This window comes from Camellia sinensis, chromosome 13 (assembly GCF_055761805.1).
Source record: "Camellia sinensis isolate YWXY chromosome 13, ASM5576180v1, whole genome shotgun sequence".
Lineage (NCBI taxonomy): Eukaryota > Viridiplantae > Streptophyta > Magnoliopsida > Ericales > Theaceae > Camellia > Camellia sinensis.
The window spans coordinates 12,758,950-12,778,070 of NC_138973.1; the positions used below are offsets into that span (position 1 = coordinate 12,758,950).

Here is a 19,121-nt window from a genome sequence, read left to right on the forward strand (position 1 = left end):
AATGCCTGAACGTGGTCTAGATTTGACAATATAAGCGCCTCCCACTTAGCTATGAGCTTCCCTTCGATCAGGTCCTTAATAGCAAGGGTTACTTCTCGTAGGACTAAGTCCCAACTACAAACTCCCTGGCTCAGACTCTGCAGTTATAGTGCTGCCTTACTTTCTGCTGGTATGAAGCCAATCAGACGGTGGCTGTTTCTTGCAGTTCTTCAATGAGGTCCAAATCGACCCTTTGAAAGTCTTCGTTTAGCTGCAGATCGGGATGAAGGATCCTGGCAGTCAGTAGGTCAACTTCTGCGGGGATAGCTGCCTTAGTGTCGTATGTTAAGCAAAAAAGGGTCTCCCTAGTAGGGGTTTTGGCTGTTATCCGATAGGCCCAAAGCACATTCGGTAACTCCTCTGCCTAGAGTCCTTTGCCGGCCTCTAACTTGGTTTTGATGATTTTTAACAGAGAGCGGTTGGTGACTTCCAACTGGCCGTTGGCTTGGAGGTGGCCAAGGGAAGAAAAACAAGTCTTGATGTTAAGCTCGTTGTAGAATTCTCTGAATTTGGTGTTGTCAAACTGTTTGCCATTGTCCGAGACGATGGCTTAAGGGACCCCGAAGCGACACACAATAGACTGCCAAATGAATCTAGTGGTATTCCGCTCAGTAATCTTGGCCAGGGGCTCCACTTCCACCCACTTGGTGAAGTAATCAATGGCGACCATGGCAAACTTTACCTGGCAAAAGGTCTACGAGATCGATTCCTTACTTGACAAAGAGATAAGGATTGCTGAGTTTAATATGCTCTGTGGGAGGGGTGTGAGGGATGTTGGCAAAGCATTGGCATTTGTCACATTTAAGTACAAATTTGATAATATCTTGATTGAGCTTGGGTCAAAAGTAACCCGTGCAAAGGATTTTATGAGCTAAAGATCATCCCCTAGAATAGTTGTCACAAACCCCTTCATGGATTTCTCTTATCTCATATGTAGCTTGATCAACATTTAAACGTCTGAGGTATAGTTGTGAAAATCCCCGTCTGTACAAGATGCCCTCAATAATAACATAGTTAAATGACCGAGCCCAGATCTTGTTGGCCTTCTACTTATTCTTTGGTAGGACTCCCTATTCTAAGAATGGGATGGTGTCGTGGGCCCATAGGATAGGCTTGTTCTTGAGCAAGGGAACCTCTTGTTGATCTAGGGAAACTGCTAGGTGGGTCAGGTATTCAATTCGGACACCGTGATTGAAGTTTGATTGGTCAGCAAAGGCTAACTGGGCCATTTCATCTGCTTGGGAATTCTCTAACTTGGGGACATGCTTGTTGTGAAAACTATTAAAGAGACGGGTAAGAGGAAGAGCGATGTCCATATATGATCGCATTGTTTTCTCTTTTGCATCGAACTCTCCTGTTATCTGTCCAACGACCAACTGAGAATCACTAGACATTCGGAGATGGTCGACCCCAATGTCTCTGACCAACCGAGGACCAGCTATTAGGGCCTCATATTCGGCCTCGTTATTACTTGCGATGAACAGAAATCGAAGAGCACACTTCAAGTACTCACCCTCTGGGGTGGTGAAGATTAAGCCAACTCCACTACCTTTTTTGCAAGATGAACCATCGACACAAAGAGTCAAGGAGTGGGGGTCCTCTGTGCCAGGAATGATGGGTGTTGGTGTAGGGCGTATGTCTAGAGTGAGATTCATGAATTCCAGGATAAAATCTACAACAGCCTGGCCTTTGATGGCTGTTCGCGGTCGGTAGGAGATCTTGTACTGGCTCAATTCAACAAACCACTCCATAAGCCTGCCTAACGACTTTGGTTCCTGCATAACTTTTTTCAAAGGTTGGTCAATGAGAACCACTATGGAGTGGGCTTGAAAGTTGGGTCGGAGGCGTCTAGAGGCAATAACTAGAGTTAGGGCCATCTTCTCCAATAAGGGATAATTTTGTTCCGCCCCGTGAAGTGCGCGACTGATGTAGTAAATCGGAAGTTAGATTGAGTCTTCCTCTCTGACTAGGGTAGCGCTGACTGCCGTGCGAAAGACAGCTAAGTAAAGGAAGAGGGTCTTCATTGGAATTGCTTGAGAGAGGAGGAGAGGGTTTGCCATGCGTTGTTTTAATTGTTAGAACACCTTCTTGAACTTGGCATTCCAGTTGAAAGCCTTTCTAAGCACTTTGAAGAATGGAAGGCACTTGTTGGTTACCCTCAATATGATGTGATTGAGGGCGACTACCCTGCCCATGAGGCACTGAACCTCTTTTATCGTTCTTAAAGACTGCATTTCTATTAAGACCTTGATCTTTTCTAGACTGACCATGAACCCCAAAATCTTACTCGACCCAACACCGAAGGCGCACTTCTCTGGATTCAGCTTCATCTTATATTTGCGCAAGGCTTGAAATGTCTCCCGTAGGTCTGTTAAGTGATCGGAGAAGAGTTTGCTCTTGACGAGCATGTCATCGACGTAGACCTCCATGTTCCAACCTATCTAGTTTTTTATGATGCCATTGACCAGGTGTTGGTAAGTGGCTCCCGCATTTTTCAAACTGAATGGCATCACACGGTAATGATAAGTCCCCTTGTTAGTAATGAAAGAGGTGTGCTCCTGGTTAGCTACATACATTAATATTTGATTATAATCTGAGAGGGCATCCGTGAAGCTAAGCATTTGGTGTCCTGCCATTGTATCGACCAATAAATTTATCCTTGGTAGGGGGTAACTATCTTTAGGACAAGCTTGGTTGAGGTCGAAGTAGTCGACTCAAAGTCTCCATTTGCCATTACTTTTGCGGACCAAGACCACATTGGATAACCATTTAGGATAGTCTACATTTCTAATGAACTGGGCCTCCAACAGCTTGTCTACCTCAACAGCGATGAGATTGCTGCGCTCTAGATAAAAAATGCGCTACTTTTAGCGGAACACTCATAACTGGGGCTCGATATTGAGGCGATGAGTAATAAGAGAAGGGTCAATACCCAGTATGTCTAAGTGAGTCCAAGCAAAGACATCGTTATGCTCAGCTAAGAGAGCTGCAAGGTCGGCCTTAGCCTTGGAAGGTAGCTGGCTGCCAATTTTAGCAGTCTTCACTGGGTTGATGGGATCAATGGGTACTTCAACTAGTTTCTCCACTGGTTCCCCTCTAATGAGTTCCTCTTCATCTTTGACATCAAGGCCTTCTGTGATCATAATCTTCCTCATTTTAACCTCCTTAAGTGAGGTGACATAGTATTCTCTGGCCACTGTCTGTTCGCCTCTCACCATGCCGACTCCCTAATCAGTTGGGACTTTCATGGCCAAATGGTAGCTGGAGGTTACAGCTTGGAGGCTTTTGAGAGTTATTCGTCCAAGTATGATGTTGTAAGCGGAAGGATAGTCGATGACGAGGAGAGTGAGTAGTTTTGTGGATTGCTGTGGATACTCTCCGATAGTGATTAAGAGGTTGATAGAGCCTAAAGAGGTCACCTGGTCCCTGGTGAAGCCGACTAGAAGGATTTGTAGAGGCGACAACTTTTCTTCCCCGGTCTTGAGTTGTCGGTAGGCGTTGAGGAAGATGATGTCTAAGGAGCTGATGTCGGTACTCGCTTGACTTTGTAGTTCGATAAGAGAGCAGAAATGACCAGGGGGTCATCATGGGGGTAGCAGACACTTGTGCAGTCCGCTTCTGTGAAGGTGATTGATTCAGACCATTGCTTGGGCTGTTTGTATGGGCGGTTTACCGTCGTCACTTCCTTATTAGAGCCTTGCTTGATTTTTCTAAGCTCAGCTCACTATGCCGACCGAGATGGTCCGCCACACGCAAGCCCTCCGACTATGACCTGATCTCGCCTACTAGGGGAGCAAGACCGCCTTGCGTACAAGATTGTGGTGGAGCCCGATCATCATGTCATTTAGGTGGTTCAAGTTGTCTAGAGAGAGTGTGTCGGTCGTTGTGCCTCGGGGGGTCAGCCTTAGCTAGTGAGGACGGGATTCTGTGAACCGATTGAGGTGCCCTTAGCGGATCAAATCCTCGACTTGGTCTTTGAGGTTGACACACTTTTTAATGGTATGGTCGTGGTCACAATGGAAACGGTAATACTTGGATTGGTCCCACTAAGTGGAGGGGGATTTCGATGGTTGGGGCCACTTGAGGTCATAGTCACGTTGGATTTGATGTAAGGCCTACTCCATAAGTGAGTTGAGAGGTGTGTACTATTCGAACCGACCAGGTGGCTGGGTAGGGGCTTGTCGGTCCGAGCGTGAGGGTCGGTTTGTGTATTGAAGAGGTTGGTGAGTATATTATGAGTACCTAGGCTCAAGCTCTTTTCGCTTTTCCTTGGACTGCGAGGCTTTAGAGGTAGAGTCTTGGCGAGCTACCAAAGAGTATTCGGCATTAATGTATTTTTGGGCTTTGGCAAGAAAGGTAGCCATTACGGTTGAGGGTTTTTGGAAAGGGAAAAGAGAAAATCTGACAAGTGCAATCTGGCCATGAAGGTTGTGAGAATGACCTTGTCATCATTTTTCTACACTTGTAAGGCCTCCATATTGAAACGGGTGACAAAGCTGGGCAAAGATTCCCCCTCGGTCTGGTGGATATTTAGCAGTTGGGTCGCCGGATGTCGTTGCCGCTGAGCACCAATAAAATGACTCATGAAGGATTTGCTGAGCTGGTGGAAGAAAGTAACAGAGTCTGGGGGGAGCTGGCTAAACGAGAGTCGCGCCAACCCCATCAAGGTGATGGGACAAGCACGGCGCGCAATTTTGTTGGGAAAGACATAGAGGATCATAAGTGTCCAATACACTTCCGCGTTGTCAACCAGATCGGTGGTACCATCGAAGGTGTCGATCGATGGCATTTTGAACTTAGGGGGTAGAGCCTTATCCCTGATGGAGGTAGTGAAAGGAGAGTTGATGGTGGAAGAAGGTTTATGTGCATGTTTTACATGATCCCTTGTAGTTGAAGCTTCATGGCCCGTAGTTCTTCGTCCCAAACGGGGGCATTGTCCCCACAAACATAAATCAGGGGTTGAACATTGCTAGCTTATCTTTCATGGACTGCAGCATGGTACGGTCGAGGGTGGTTATGGAAAAGCAGTGGTCCCTTTTGACGAAGCTGTGAGCCTGAAGGAGGGGTGCGCAGATCGTTAGGATTCGACGGTTAAAGCTGTGGGATGAAGGGCGGGAATAAGTCTCGGGACACATGTGGTGGGAACTGGTGACGATAGTGGGTTTGTTCTGGGTTCGGAGGGATTACTTGTGGTGGTGAAAAAAAGATAGGCAAATCACGTTAGAGCAAAGCATTGATCTGGGCTTGGTTTTGTTCGGTCAGTCGATTGATGTTGGGTCCTAAGTCGTAGGCGGGGCCCTCTTTGGTACCCATTAGTATCAAGCATCAACCTAATCCTTTCTCTCTCATTAATCTAGATGGGTCTTAAATATTTTTTTTCAATGAATAAATTGTGATTATTAGTGTAATTTAACTTTTTGTAATTTTATATTCTAATAATATTTAGTTTTTGTAATTTGTAAAATTTTATATGATTTTAAAATTTTGTAGTTATAAGTCTTGAGTCGTGGAAGTTGTAAATTTTGAAAGGATAAATGGTCAAATTTTTGACAAAACCTCACTTGTTGCAAAATAATAATAATATAATAAATTTCTAAAAAAGTTGATTTGAAATTCACTCGGGAAAGATGTATTATATAACTAAAGAAGAAAATGATATAATTCTATATTTTTTGAATTATAATCATAAAAAAAAAATCATAATCAAATACCATACAAAGGGTTGGTTTGGCAACTCAAAAATAATTTAAAAAGTCAAAAAGTTATACAAAAAGTAAAAAAGACATTACTATTCACAAATAAAAAATATTAAAAAAATAATTTATATATTTTTATAATACAAATGGACTGAGCACTGTTCTCAGCCATACTTGCTAGGGCAGAGACCAGACATTACACTTTGTTTGGGGTAAAAAAAAATTCTATATGTAAAGTCAAAAATTTTGATGATAATGTTGGGGCTTAATGACTCCGTTTTGATAATTCAAACCGTTAATATGTAGAACTCATCGATTAATATATACTTGCAAAAAATCACGTTAATCGGATATCGTTAACTATATGATCAAATCAGTTTTGTATAAACAAAACAAATGGTGTGATAGTTAACTGTTGAAAAAAACTAATTTAATCGTATAGCTATCGATATCCGATCAGCGTGATTTTTTTACAGATATATAATACTCGACGAGTTGTATTTATTGAACGGTTCAGGTTATTAAAATATGACTCATGGTGGCTCCCATGGACCGACCATCACTGTCTAAACACTTTGCCCCGAAGGAGACAATTATCTAAACACTTTGCCCAAAGGAGACAATTATTTTCCTTGTAAGACCTGCTAGGGCACAGCTGAGCAGTCGTACATGCAATCACCTTTCTTCCCCTATACACTTTATTTATATAATTTTTTATTATACATTTTTTCGTAAAAAGATAAAAAGTTAACCCAAATATCCTTATTTTTTTCTCAACTTTTTACTTTAAAAAAATAAAAAGTACACTTATTTAGGATATCCAAAAGTATAATTAAAAATCTCAACAATTGTAACTAAAATAGTACAATAATTAAAAAAAAAATTAACTATAATTAATATATATATATATATATATATATGTATAAATGGGTGTGGAATTCCCCAGGTTTTTGTGAGGTGTATATTGGAATTAAAGTTAAAATGGGACCCACAAATGCAAGTGGTTTTGGACTCTATAAATCAAACTGATACAAGTTGGCTTCAAAAACCTTGGACCCTTTCTCTCACAGTGGTCCAACCTCGCATTAAATAAAAGCTCTCTACTAGCATTCATTTCCTTTGGAGTCCCCTACTCTACCTTTCATCAACACCACAATTATAAAATACTGTGTATGTATGCGTCGTCATCATATTGTTTTTTTATTTTTTAAAATTGATTATTGATCTGTTGTTGCCTCCATGAAATTTACTGTTTTTGCCTGTTTTTGAGTAGAGGGTTTAAGAAGGGTTAAAAACACACCTCAGGTCAGGTAAAAGGCCAGAGAGACCCATGTCTGCAAATCCACTCTGTTTCTCTCCATTCTTAGCCAAGAAAAAGCAGTAATTGATAATCACAGCTTCTTCTCAATTGGTATGTATTTATGTGCTCACCCATCTTTCTTCTATGCTCCTCCTTCAATGGTGGCCTGAGAGGTCTCTCTCACAAAATCTGGCTTTTTCTGCAACTGGGGTCTTGTTTTCATGGCTAAATCAAGAGTACCCATTAATTGTTGATTCTCTCTTCTTTCCTACCCTTTAATTCTTCTGTGTCTTTCTTTATTCTTTTGTGTTCTTGGTCATTGGGGAATTATCTTTTCTTGCCTAAATGTAGAGTTGTCATGAATTTTCTTGAATTCTTTTTTCTTTGTTTGTCTTAATTCAACTTGTTCACAGAAATGTTGTCTGTAATTGCAATATGTCAGCTTCACATGGCTCCTTATTTGATTCCATAGCATTAGAATCTTGGGATTTTCTAATTATAGTAGGACTCCAATTGCTGAGCATAAAGTTTAAGATTGGTTAGTTCACATGTAAAGGTTTGGCATGCTGTTTTTGTTGAAACCCCTTTTTTTCCTTTTTGGTCCTCTTATTTTAAGAGTCATCTTCATGTCATAGGCCAATCACTTCTCTATTCTTCTTTTGTGCTCTTTGGTTTTCCTAAATTCATCAGAATTTTACTTTCTTGGTGTGAAATGGAAACTTGGGGTTTCTTTGATTTTGTGGGCATGTTTTTGTTCCTTCTCCTTCTGTCTGAAGGTTGTATGGGTAGTGTCCAAAACATAGGCACAGTGAATCCAGGATTTCGAGGGACTCAAATGAATTGGATAGACAATCAGGGCTTGTTTCTTTTATCCAATGATTCGAATTTTGGTTTTGGATTCACCAAAACTCCCCAAAATGTCACTTTGTTTCTTGTTGCTACTATTCATATGAGCAGTTCAACAGTAGTCTGGTCTGCAAATAGAGCCTCCCCAGTTCAAATGTCTGATAACTTTGTGTTCGATGATAGCGGGAACGCTTACTTACAAAGTGGGGGAAGCGTAATTTGGTCTACAAACACTTCAGGCAAAGGGGTTTCAGCAATGGAATTGCTAGACTCAGGAAATTTGGTTCTTCGTGGGAAAGATAGTAGTGTAATTTGGCAGAGTTTTAGCCATCCGACGAACACCCTTTTATCCAACCAAAAGTTCACCGATGGAATGAGACTTGTAAGCAATCCAAACAATAATAATTTGAGCTATTTTCTAGAAATCAAGAACGGCGATATGATTCTCTCTGCAGGTTTTCAAACTCCACAGCCTTACTGGTCTATGAGCAAAGAAAACCAAAAGATCATCAACAAAGATGGTGGGGAGGTCACTTCGGCATCTCTTATTGCCAATTCATGGCGGTTTTTTGATCAAAACAGAACCTTATTGTGGCAGTTTGTTTTTTCGGATAACATTGATCCAAATGTCACTTGGGTTTCAGTTCTAGGAGACGATGGCTTTATTACCTTTTCCACTCTTCATAATGGAAGTTTAAGCAATGTTTCGCCAACAAAAATACCTAAAGATCCATGTAGCACCCCTGAAGCTTGTGATCCATATAATGTTTGTGATAGCAATAAGTGTCAGTGTCCTGCTTCCATTCTATCCTCCAGTCCAAATTGCAATCCCGGGATTGTTTCCCCTTGTGATAGTTCAATGGGTCCTACAGAGCTTCTAAAAGTAGGGGATGGACTTGACTATTTTGCGCTTGGATATGTTTCACCGGTTAATAAAACTGACTTAGATGGTTGCAAAGCCATTTGCGTCGGTAATTGCTCCTGCCTCGCTTTGCTCTTTGAGAACAGCTCAGGCAATTGTTTTGTTTTTGACAGTATAGGGAGCTTCAAAAACAATGGTGCTGGTTTTGTTTCATTCATTAAGGTTTTGAGTACTGGAGGCAGTGGGAACAACAACCCGGGAGGAGGTGGAAGCAGCCAGAAACGCTTCCCTTATGTCATCATCATTGCTATTTCGACTGTACTTATTATTATTGGTCTACTTTATGGTGCATATCGTTACCACCGGAGGAAGAGTAAATTGCCAGAGTCTCCCAAAGATAATTCAGAGGAGGATACTTTCTTGGAGAGTTTGTCTGGGATGCCAATACGTTTTACTTACAATTTTCTTCAAACTGCAACCAATAACTTCTCTGTGAAGCTCGGACAAGGAGGGTTTGGCTCGGTTTACCAAGGGGCTCTCCCAGATGGAACCCGTTTGGCTGTGAAGAAATTGGAACGAATTGGTCAGGGAAAGAAAGAATTTCGCGCTGAAGTTAGCATCATTGGCAGCATCCATCATCTCCATTTGGTACGACTGAGAGGCTTCTGCGCTGAAGGAGCACATCGTCTTCTTGTTTACGAGTACATGGCAAATGGGTCGCTGGATAAATGGATTTTCAAGAAAAACACAGAGGATTTCATGTTGGATTGGAACACGAGGTTCAATATAGCATTGGGGACTGCTAAAGGACTGGCATATCTCCACGAGGATTGCGATGCCAAGATCATTCATTGTGACATAAAACCAGAAAATGTGCTCCTCGATAGTAATTTTCTTGCCAAAGTCTCGGATTTTGGTTTAGCCAAGCTAATGACCCGCGAGCAAAGCCACGTGTTCACGACTTTGAGGGGCACTAGGGGGTACCTCGCACCAGAGTGGATCACAAACTATGCTATATCAGAGAAAAGTGATGTTTATAGCTATGGAATCGTGTTGCTTGAAATCATTGGAGGGAGAAAAAGCTACGACCCCAACGAATCTTCAGAGAAATCTCATTATCCGTCGTATGCATTTAAGATGATGGAAGAAGGGAAACTGAGAAACATACTTGATTCGAAGCTCGAGGTAGATGAAGAGGATGAGAGGGTAGCTATTGCAATCAAAGTTGCTTTGTGGTGTATACAGGATGATATGCACCTAAGACCGCCAATGACAAAGGTAGTCCAAATGCTAGAAGGTCTATGTGCTGTTCCTCCTCCCCCAATGTCTTCTCAAATGGGTTCGCGTCTCTATTCAAATTTCTTTAAATCGACCAGCGGTGAGGGGACTTCTTCAGCACCATCAGACTGCAACAGCGATGCTCATCTCTCTGCAGTCCGGCTTTCAGGGCCAAGATAGTGTCTGCTGAACATTCGGGGAGGGACATATCGGTAAAATTTAGGGACTTTGTTGATGAGAGTTACTCGTGTATACAACAATCTTGTGTTTTTTGTTACTGTATATTCATTAGATTACTCAAATTTTGTAATAGTAGTCACTACAAAAAGCTTGAAAGTTGTTTTGCACATGGCCTGCTTTATTGTTCTGTAAATGAAAACGAGTACAATGAAACAAAAAAGAGTGAACAACGTAAAACTTTGTATTCTTGTGCGATTAATCTTTGATTCTTTGATTTTTTTTTTACAATTTCTATTTCTTACAGAAATGGGTTCCAGAGAGATGGTTTGCCAAATATGAGAGAAGCTGGATAGCATAAGTTGTCATAAACACCAAGAGATTCCTATGTTTGATTGTCAGCACTCGAAATTCTAAACAGGTTTTTTTTTTAAGGATTGGAACATTTGGATCAGAAATTTGTTGACATATTAGTTGAAACCAAGTCGGTGATTGTTTAACAATCTTTAAGTTGACTTGTAAACAACAGTAGATTTGTTAGGATTAGAACAATTTGATGAGAAATTGTTGACATATTTCTAGAAACCATGTGGGCGATTGAGATCTTTAGGTTGACTCCTAAGAAAACCTTAAACTTTTATTTTATCAAGTGAGTCTTGTAATATATATTTCTCTTTCCTTTTTTCTTTTCTTTTTTTATTATTATTGTCAAAGAATATATAGTCCCAACTTACAATCGTGCTGAAGTAGGAATTTGCTTAGTACTTTAGTAACTTTTTTATTTATTATTTTTTTTTTTTATAAAAAATATTAAACATGTTCGTATTTAATTTTTCTAAAAATTAAAATATGAAATATGTTTAGTAAATACATATGTTTTTAAAAAATTATTTTGAAAATAATCAAGGAAGTAAAGGAGCCGCTATAGAGGTGGTAGTTAGAGGTGAAGGGAGATCAACAGAAGGTGGTGAGAGATAGCTGAGATGGCGAGGGACTTGTCGGAAGGGGTGGTCAGAAGAAATCACCAGCATCGGTTGCCAAAGGTGGTGACAAACACACTTGAGCTCACAAATCTGAGAATTGAAAATCCAATTCCAAAGGCATTTTATTATCCAACATTCAAGCAAATGGAGATAGTCAAAGATATTGGTCAGAAGAACCGGGTCATGCTGGATCCGTCTGACCCATTGGATCTTTATGGGACCCATTCAAGCTACACGATTTTTAGTTTTATGTTTTTCACAAATACTCTTTATATATCTCACATAAAACACATTTAAGTTGTATTTGAATGACAGTAATCTTAAAAAAAAATGCAAATGTGACAATAAATTCTATGATTTCAGCATTTGAAATGAAATAGGAATCACATTCCCAAACTAAGTAAGACTCAAATTTTTCCACTCCTCTTGGGAATCTCACATTTTTGGAAGAATGTCAACCATTTAAGAGTGAAGAAATAAATAAATAATTGAAAATATTATTGGCCCAATTATTTATTTATTTCTTCAAACACTTGAATATATAATAATTCTATTGCTAATAATTTTATTACTTATAAGATTTGTTTTCCCTTAAAATCCCTGTCATGTCTTCTAATATTCATGACATTTGACCATCGCCAATTTAAATAATTTAAATTGAAGCTATCAATTTGGACAATTTAAAGTCAAATAACCAATCTAAAAAAAAATCAAATAATATTTATTCATTTTGTCTTATTTGCTAACCCACTTTTTTTTTCATAATTTTTAAAAGAAGAAAATCATTCTATTTCCTTTCTTTCTAATTGCAAATCCAACATCAACCTAACCATGGGCTCAAAGCCTCCAGGGCCGCCGACGCAAATTCGGAATTACATTTGGGGGCTACAATGTTTTTAACTGTGATTTGTCTGTTACTTGTCACGCTTTGTAAAATGACTTAGCCTCCGTTTGAAAAATGGCTTAGCCTCCGTTTGAAAAATGGGATGATTTTTTAACTTTTTAAATTATTTTAGCCTGAATTAAAAAATTTGATTTGAGAAGAACTTTTTGATTTTTTAATTTTTTTAACTTTTTTTTGTAAGAGAATAGTGTAATGATTATGGGTTTGATGTGATGTTTTGTTTGTTATGACTAAAATAACCTATTTTATTTTTTATAACTATTTTAGCCCCAAAACCATTTACCAAACAAGTCTTTAGGATTTTTGTTTTCTTTTCAGTACTTTACTGGACACCAAACAAGCAACAATATTGAACAAGAGAGTGCTTTTTCAAAAGGTACAAATTTAACCAACTCCTGGGATATTTTCTTGGTGCAACTATTGTAAGAAGTTTCCTATCCATGGATGGATCTTGAGAGAGTTGACAAAATATTGTCAGTTTTGTGTTGAGAATGAGGAATCTCAGAGAAATTTTTATATGCGAATAAGATACCATGTGACAATTCATAAATTTCTCTGAGGATTAGTCACAAAAGCAATTTATAAATATACAATCATTTATGATCATTAAATTGATGATTATCGGTTTCAAACTAACTAATTGGTCAGTGTTATTCATTTTTAGGTTTGATTGTGTATATTATTTTCTAAACTAATTAAGCTCAGGCAAAAACATTAGGGTCTGTTAGTTTATGATTTTGTTTTTCTGAAGACAGCGTGTTTGGTATGATTTAAATAAGTATATTTTTTTACTTTTTATAAATAAAAATATATATATAAAAAAGTAGAGTAATGATGTGACCTAAATAATTGCATTTATTTAATTTATGTCAAATAATACCTAATACTTCCCTATTAGAAAAGAGAGGAAATGAAATAAAATGCTCTCGAAAATGTAGTTCATAAAAAATAATGTTTTAGAAATTAGATATGTCTTTTTTAAACTATTCAAGAGCCATGTGTCACAGCTTGGTTATTTCCAAGGGCTTTGCGGGGGCACTTAGACGTTCATAGCTGACTCATTACATTATTATATAAAATATTACTTAATTTGTTAAAATCATATCGATTCATATTAATTTGTACCACTCTATCTGTTAATCGTAGATTAAATTTTAAAATTTATAATCCGTTTTTCAAACCGCTCCGCTCCGTTATAATTAATACATATATATTTTTCAATCTCCAATGAAATATCAAAGTAAAAAATAAGTGTAAGAGAGATTTAAGATGTAAAATTTGTTACAAATTAGTAGTTATATATATAAAACATATTATGTAAAAATACTTTGTGTTATATATATATAAAAAAAGATTATGCAAATTAGTATTATATATTATGCAAATATTTAATAATTAGTTAGAATATTCTTCAATTCGATAATTTGCCCGAAACCGTTCAAATCTCAATTTATCAATCTACTAATCCGTCAATCCATCATTCAATTTAAAATTTTACTCTTAAACTGTTCGAACCGCTCAAATCTCAATTTATCAATCCACTAATCCGTCAATCCATCATTCAATTTAAAATTTTACTCTTAAACTGTTCGAACCGCACCCCAACTCTTCGAACCGCACCCCACAACAACCCCCCCCCCCCCCCCCCCCCCCCCCCCCCCCCCCCCCCCCCACACACACAGACTCCATGAAAGCGTCTTCTTTTTAAAAAAAAATAATAATAATTTCTTACATGTTCTTTCTAAACAAAACTTAACATCTCAAACCCAAACAACTAAATTCTTAATTCATTATAAAATTCCCAACCTTATCTTGATGTTTTTGTTGACTCAACCTGAACCTATTTCAATTAATTCCATTCTACATATTTTAATGACCAAGGAATTATTTCAAAACATTATTGCGAATGTATAAATTATAAAACGACGTAAGAATCCGTACTTAATTTTCTCATTATACATTAACATGGTATTATGTACATTTTTTTATAAAATACATTTCTTTTCATGCTCGAATTTTATTTGCCTTTCTAATTATTAATAACATTGTTTTAAATCTATTCAATTATCAATTATTTCCCTACCAAATATTTCCAATAGTTTTTTTTTTTCATTTAATTGTTTAAAAAAACATTAGAATATGGAGAATCATCAGATAGAAATACACAGCAATATGGAGTTTTTTAAAAAATATTCCCCAAAAAAAAAAACTAATTAGAGACTTGACTCACTTTTCAAATTATTTAAGAAACTAACCAACTTTTTGAAATCACATTTTCAAAATGCGATTTTGAAATTGAAATTGCATCTTGAACATGCAATTTCACTTTAAAATTACAAGTTGAAAATGATGATATGGTGAAATAGATGTTTAGCATGTGATTTCAAATCGCAATTTCAACATGCGATTTCAAGGCGAAATTGCATGTTTGAAAATGCAATTTCAATTTCAAAATTACATTTGTCAAAATAATTTTAAAAGCGGGTCAATTTTTTAAATAGTTTTTTTTTTTTGGAATATTAAAAAAAAAACTCCAACAATATTGGGGATGATAATGCAAATTCTTTCCCAAAAAAACACATATAAATATACTGTTACATCGTAAAAATCTACTCTGATGTTGTAATCTACCTTTCGCAAACTCATCCAATCAAAATAGAATAATCAGAATGTATATTTGAATTTTGAGCTCCACTTAAATTTTTTAAAATAAATAAATAAATTCTAATTAGATCAGGTCTTATATCTGTGTGGTCCTCCAATGGTGGTCGGTGGTCGGTCAGATCCGCACATGAGAATCATGATGCTACAGTCTCCACGGGAGTAATTAGGGCGAGGATCGGGTCAAGTTGGGTCGGGTCATATTCAGGGACTGAGATACAGTAGGATCGGAGGGTTACATGCCTCTTAGACTTTTAATAATTTTACTAGTACCTCAACATATATAAATTATATCTTATACATTATTTATAAATTTGTAATAGTAATCTCTTTAAAATTGTAATAATGTCTACTCTATTAAGATTTTTCTTTCTAATTACAAAGATTCTCATGGTGTGTCATACCATAAGTGTTAAAATTAAATCATTTTTGATTGTAACTAAAAAGACCATAATAAATAATAACCAAACAGTACATCTTCGGTCATAATTTAAAAATAATCTCAATAGGTCATAATTAATATTAAAATGAGTCATACCCAAAGGGTCGTAACCAAAATAACAGTCACAATAAATTATAATTAAGTTATAACCAATACCACAATGAGTTATAATTAACGTCATAATGTGTCATAATCAAATATTACAAAGATCATAATTGCGACTACAAAATACATTTTTTTGCTATGTGTTTTATAAAATTTTCCTATTAAAATATATCATTTTTATCTCAACTTATTTTCTTTTATAATTTTCCAATCTACTTATAATAGTTACTATCCAATATTTTTATAAAATTTAACCTTAAATCACTTAATTTGAAATTTATATTTATCTAAATAGACTTATAATATTTAAGTTTAGCAATATTTTGTTTATTATAAAAAAAATTCAATATTATCATTAGTTTGTGTCCATCTACGCCTAATTTCTGCCTCTACCACTGCTCGTACTCATATCTTATTGTAATTCATTTGTTATTTCCTGTTAGCCATTTTCGCTCAATAATAAAGCAGTGTTTACTTACATGGTAAAAAAATAGAATTAATCAACACCATTAGTTAATGTGATGTGAGGTTTTAGAAACACAGAATAATTTGTACTTCCACGCACCTTTCAATTTTTGTGTGGCAAATACTCCTCTTAAATTTATCAATTGTCTCAATTTCTAAAATTTTAAGAAATAGATCCGATAACGTATAATATTATAAAATTCTTTCTTGTATGATTCTACCTCGCATGTCAAGTTAACACTTTCTTTATGTGGAGAGAGCAAATTATGTAAACATTGACGAAAATAACCAGTGTAACAAGAGTGGATTGAAAATCCAAGACACGTGACAAGAATAAATTGAGTGCGTATATAATAATAGAAATAACAGAATGATAAAAAGATATGAATTTAAGATTTCTTGAAATCGAAGTAATACGAAAGCATATTCTCTCTTTCTCACACATTAGGTCATTGAGTCATTAGAGGGGGACGAGAAAAAAAAAAAAAGAATTTAATAGGAATTACAATAAAGTTATCTTTAAAAACATGAGCGAGAGATATAAATTTTTATAAGTAAATGCTCCAATAATGATATGTTAGAGAGAGAGAGAGTCTTCCCAATTCAATAATGATAAGGTTATTCTACACTGGATATCCCAATCCAAAACCACAAAGGGGACATTCAAGAGAGTCTTCATTGTCATATTGATAAATGGAACAGTGACTTAACAAGTAATGGCTGACCCAAGTATATCCCTTTCTAAAAATAGGACAACAAAATATGTGAAAAGAATGTAACCCTTTTGCTTGTCTTCAGCTTTAAGGTGTGTTTGTTATGGGTTCCTCTCATGTTTTCTTTGTAAGCATGAATTATTGTATGTTAGGAGAAATATCATTAGTCAATAAAACTAATAATCATTTTGGTTTTGAGTGGTTGCTAAATTTAAGTATTTGAGCCCTCAAAATTGAAATACAACCCTCATCTGCTGAATAAACAATCAACATCTTTTGTGACATAATATGGCACAACTCTTTTGGATATTGTTATTGTATTGTAATATTTGGAAGTGTTTGTTTGAGCGGATTATAGTATACAATTGAGATTTTTAATCTATAAGACTCCCATTCCAATATTTTATTACAACTTTTATTAATTAAATTAAATTTCAATGGATATTCTACTCAGCAAAATTGGCTAATTTTTTAATCCTACAACAATTAATACAAAACAAACATATAATTGAGATTATATACTCAATTAGATAATCAATTCTACGCTAATATCATGAACGGTTAATCTCCTCAGTGTTAATCACGTTACACTTTAGAACTCTTGCACCTTCAAGTCTATAAAAACTTTTTCTGAATTATCTGCTTCCATGTATGAATACCAAGGGAAAAAGCAATTATTCAATGTCTCAAAGGCATTGACTTGACTATGGCACAAATCAATTCTAGTTATTTATTAGTGTGAGGCCTACATATGTCACACACCAATAAATAACTAAAATTAATTTATGACATTATAACATGGAATATGGAATAATTTTTCCATGGAAAAGGAAGGGCAGACACACATGTACTTGATGGATACATGTGAAGTAGGCAAAATATTCCTTTAAAAAAACAATTGAGTATGGAAATTAGATTTATTAACTTAGATTTTTTTTTTTTTTTGGATAAGTGATTGTGGTGGAAATTAAACCTGTATGGTATTGAGTCTATGTATAAAATAAATTTGAATTATAAAATAATAATTCTGATTAATTTCTAAATAAATAAGGCTAAATTTATAATATTACTGGAAAAAAAAATAACCAAAAGATTTCGAAATAATTTTGCGTGTTACAATTTTCTTTTGAATTAGATTCCACTTTGGTGTCTCATTCGATCTTATCCCCAGGGAAAAAAGTATTCCAAAGGTAATTTAGAAGAAAACTTCAATATTAAATGATGATCCTATGGAAAGCAAACTATTATTTTGGACCATTCTTTTGGTGTTTTGATACGCAACTTGGATTTTTTTCTTTTTTGGGTACCGCAGCTGCCACGGGAGTGTATGACCATATTACGGTTATCGGATCAATATAAAAAAATTTATGATATATATACATATAATACTTTATAAAATAAATCATTCAAATTATCAAAATAGGACATGTAGTAAACGCTCTGGACTCAAACATCACTTCTAATCCATCTAAACTTGAGATAAGTTCAATCGAAATAAATAAAATTTTCGTTGTCCTTTTCAAATTTTCTTTTTCTTTCTAAAAGTCTTTGTTCATAATAGCGGGGGTGAATTAAAATGGCTACTTATAACATTATAAAATGTAAATTTACTTGAGTAAAAATTGGTATGGTGATTTATTCGCACTTCAAAGTCATATTAGTTGCAGGTTCTTTCTATGTTATACTCACCTAGCAATAAAATAAAAACAATTTGAATAAAAATTATACAAAAAAAAAAAAAAAAAAAAGTAGCAGAAGCAAAACTATGATGTTGAATGTTCTAATGTTAAACAATTATAAAATCTATTATATACAAATTTTTACAACTATTTGATTAATTATTTCACATTCACAGCTCATTATAGTCGTTATCATCAACAATGCCAAAAACTTGTGCAAGCACAATTTGATCAACTGTTTGTTTTTAGGTTTGATTTAGAAATTTCTCTAATTTCACAGAGAAATTTCAAAATTTCTCTGATATGATAAAAGAAATATCTTAAAAGAAATTTCACTGAGAAACCTCAACTGATAAAATAAATATCTTAAATCTCTCCTACTAAACAAAGTTGGAGAAATGTTTCACTAATTTTTCCTTCTTAAAAATTTAGGTATTCAATTTTCTTATAAGTTGAAGGTTAATAATTAAAAAATTAAAATTAAAAGCAATCCTCTCTCAATTTGTCCCTAATAATAACTCATAAAAAATTATTAGTTAATCTCCAAGATACCATGAGACAATGCTTATATGGTGCTCCTGATAAATGAGAAACTACTATCAGTGCATAACCACATTAGTTCATTGGGTTGTGCTTCAGACCCCCAATGGGAGTCAACCCCCAGTGACGTGGCGCACTGGGGTTGGCCGAAAATTAAAAAAAAAAAAAACAATTTTTTTTGGGCCAATAGGAGCGGACTCCCAGCACCCCCAGCTGGGGGTCTAAGGCATTTTTGTTAGTTCATTACACCATTGGCTGAAATTGTGAAATGAAATATCACATGGTATAAAATTAATGTACAGTATATAAGTATGAGAACAACCTTCTCTCAACAAACAACTTTTTAAATTGACTTCTACTCAAAATTATCTAAAAGAGTTTCTAGATTTTAAAGTCTCTATTTGTATTTAGTCACTATTTGTGTTGAAGAG

General features: G+C 35.8%; 2 protein-coding genes across 2 annotated transcripts; one reads left to right on the forward strand and one right to left on the reverse strand.

Annotated features, from left to right (window-relative positions):
- Nucleotides 1-1,109: 1,109 nt before the first annotated feature.
- LOC145805214 (uncharacterized) lies at nt 1,110-2,468 on the reverse strand. The gene is made up of 2 exons (XM_082900282.1): nt 2,124-2,468; nt 1,110-1,814 (listed from the first exon to the last, which is right to left on the reverse strand). Exons 1-2 carry the CDS (start codon nt 2,466-2,468, stop codon nt 1,110-1,112), a joined length of 1,050 nt encoding a protein of 349 aa, XP_082756408.1.
- Nucleotides 2,469-6,795: 4,327 nt separating this feature from the next.
- Nucleotides 6,796-10,438, forward strand: LOC114273503 (G-type lectin S-receptor-like serine/threonine-protein kinase SD2-5). The gene has a single exon (XM_028215303.2). The coding sequence runs from the start codon at nt 7,748-7,750 to the stop codon at nt 10,199-10,201; it is 2,454 nt and encodes an 817-aa protein (XP_028071104.2). The 5' UTR covers nt 6,796-7,747; the 3' UTR covers nt 10,202-10,438.
- The last annotated feature ends 8,683 nt before the right edge of the window (nt 10,439-19,121 follow it).

What these genes read in the sequence shown, in the direction of transcription:
- LOC145805214 (XM_082900282.1), bottom strand. Translation starts at nt 2,468, where the DNA reads ATGGAGGTCTACGTCGATGACATGCTCGTCAAGAGCAAACTCTTCTCC. An exon ending in GGAATGCCAAGTTCAAGAAG is followed by an intron (nt 1,815 to 2,123) that starts GTGTTCTAACAA and finishes AAAGTTATGCAG; the next exon opens with GAACCAAAGTCGTTAGGCAG.
- LOC114273503 (XM_028215303.2), top strand. Translation starts at nt 7,748, where the DNA reads ATGGAAACTTGGGGTTTCTTTGATTTTGTGGGCATGTTTTTGTTCCTT.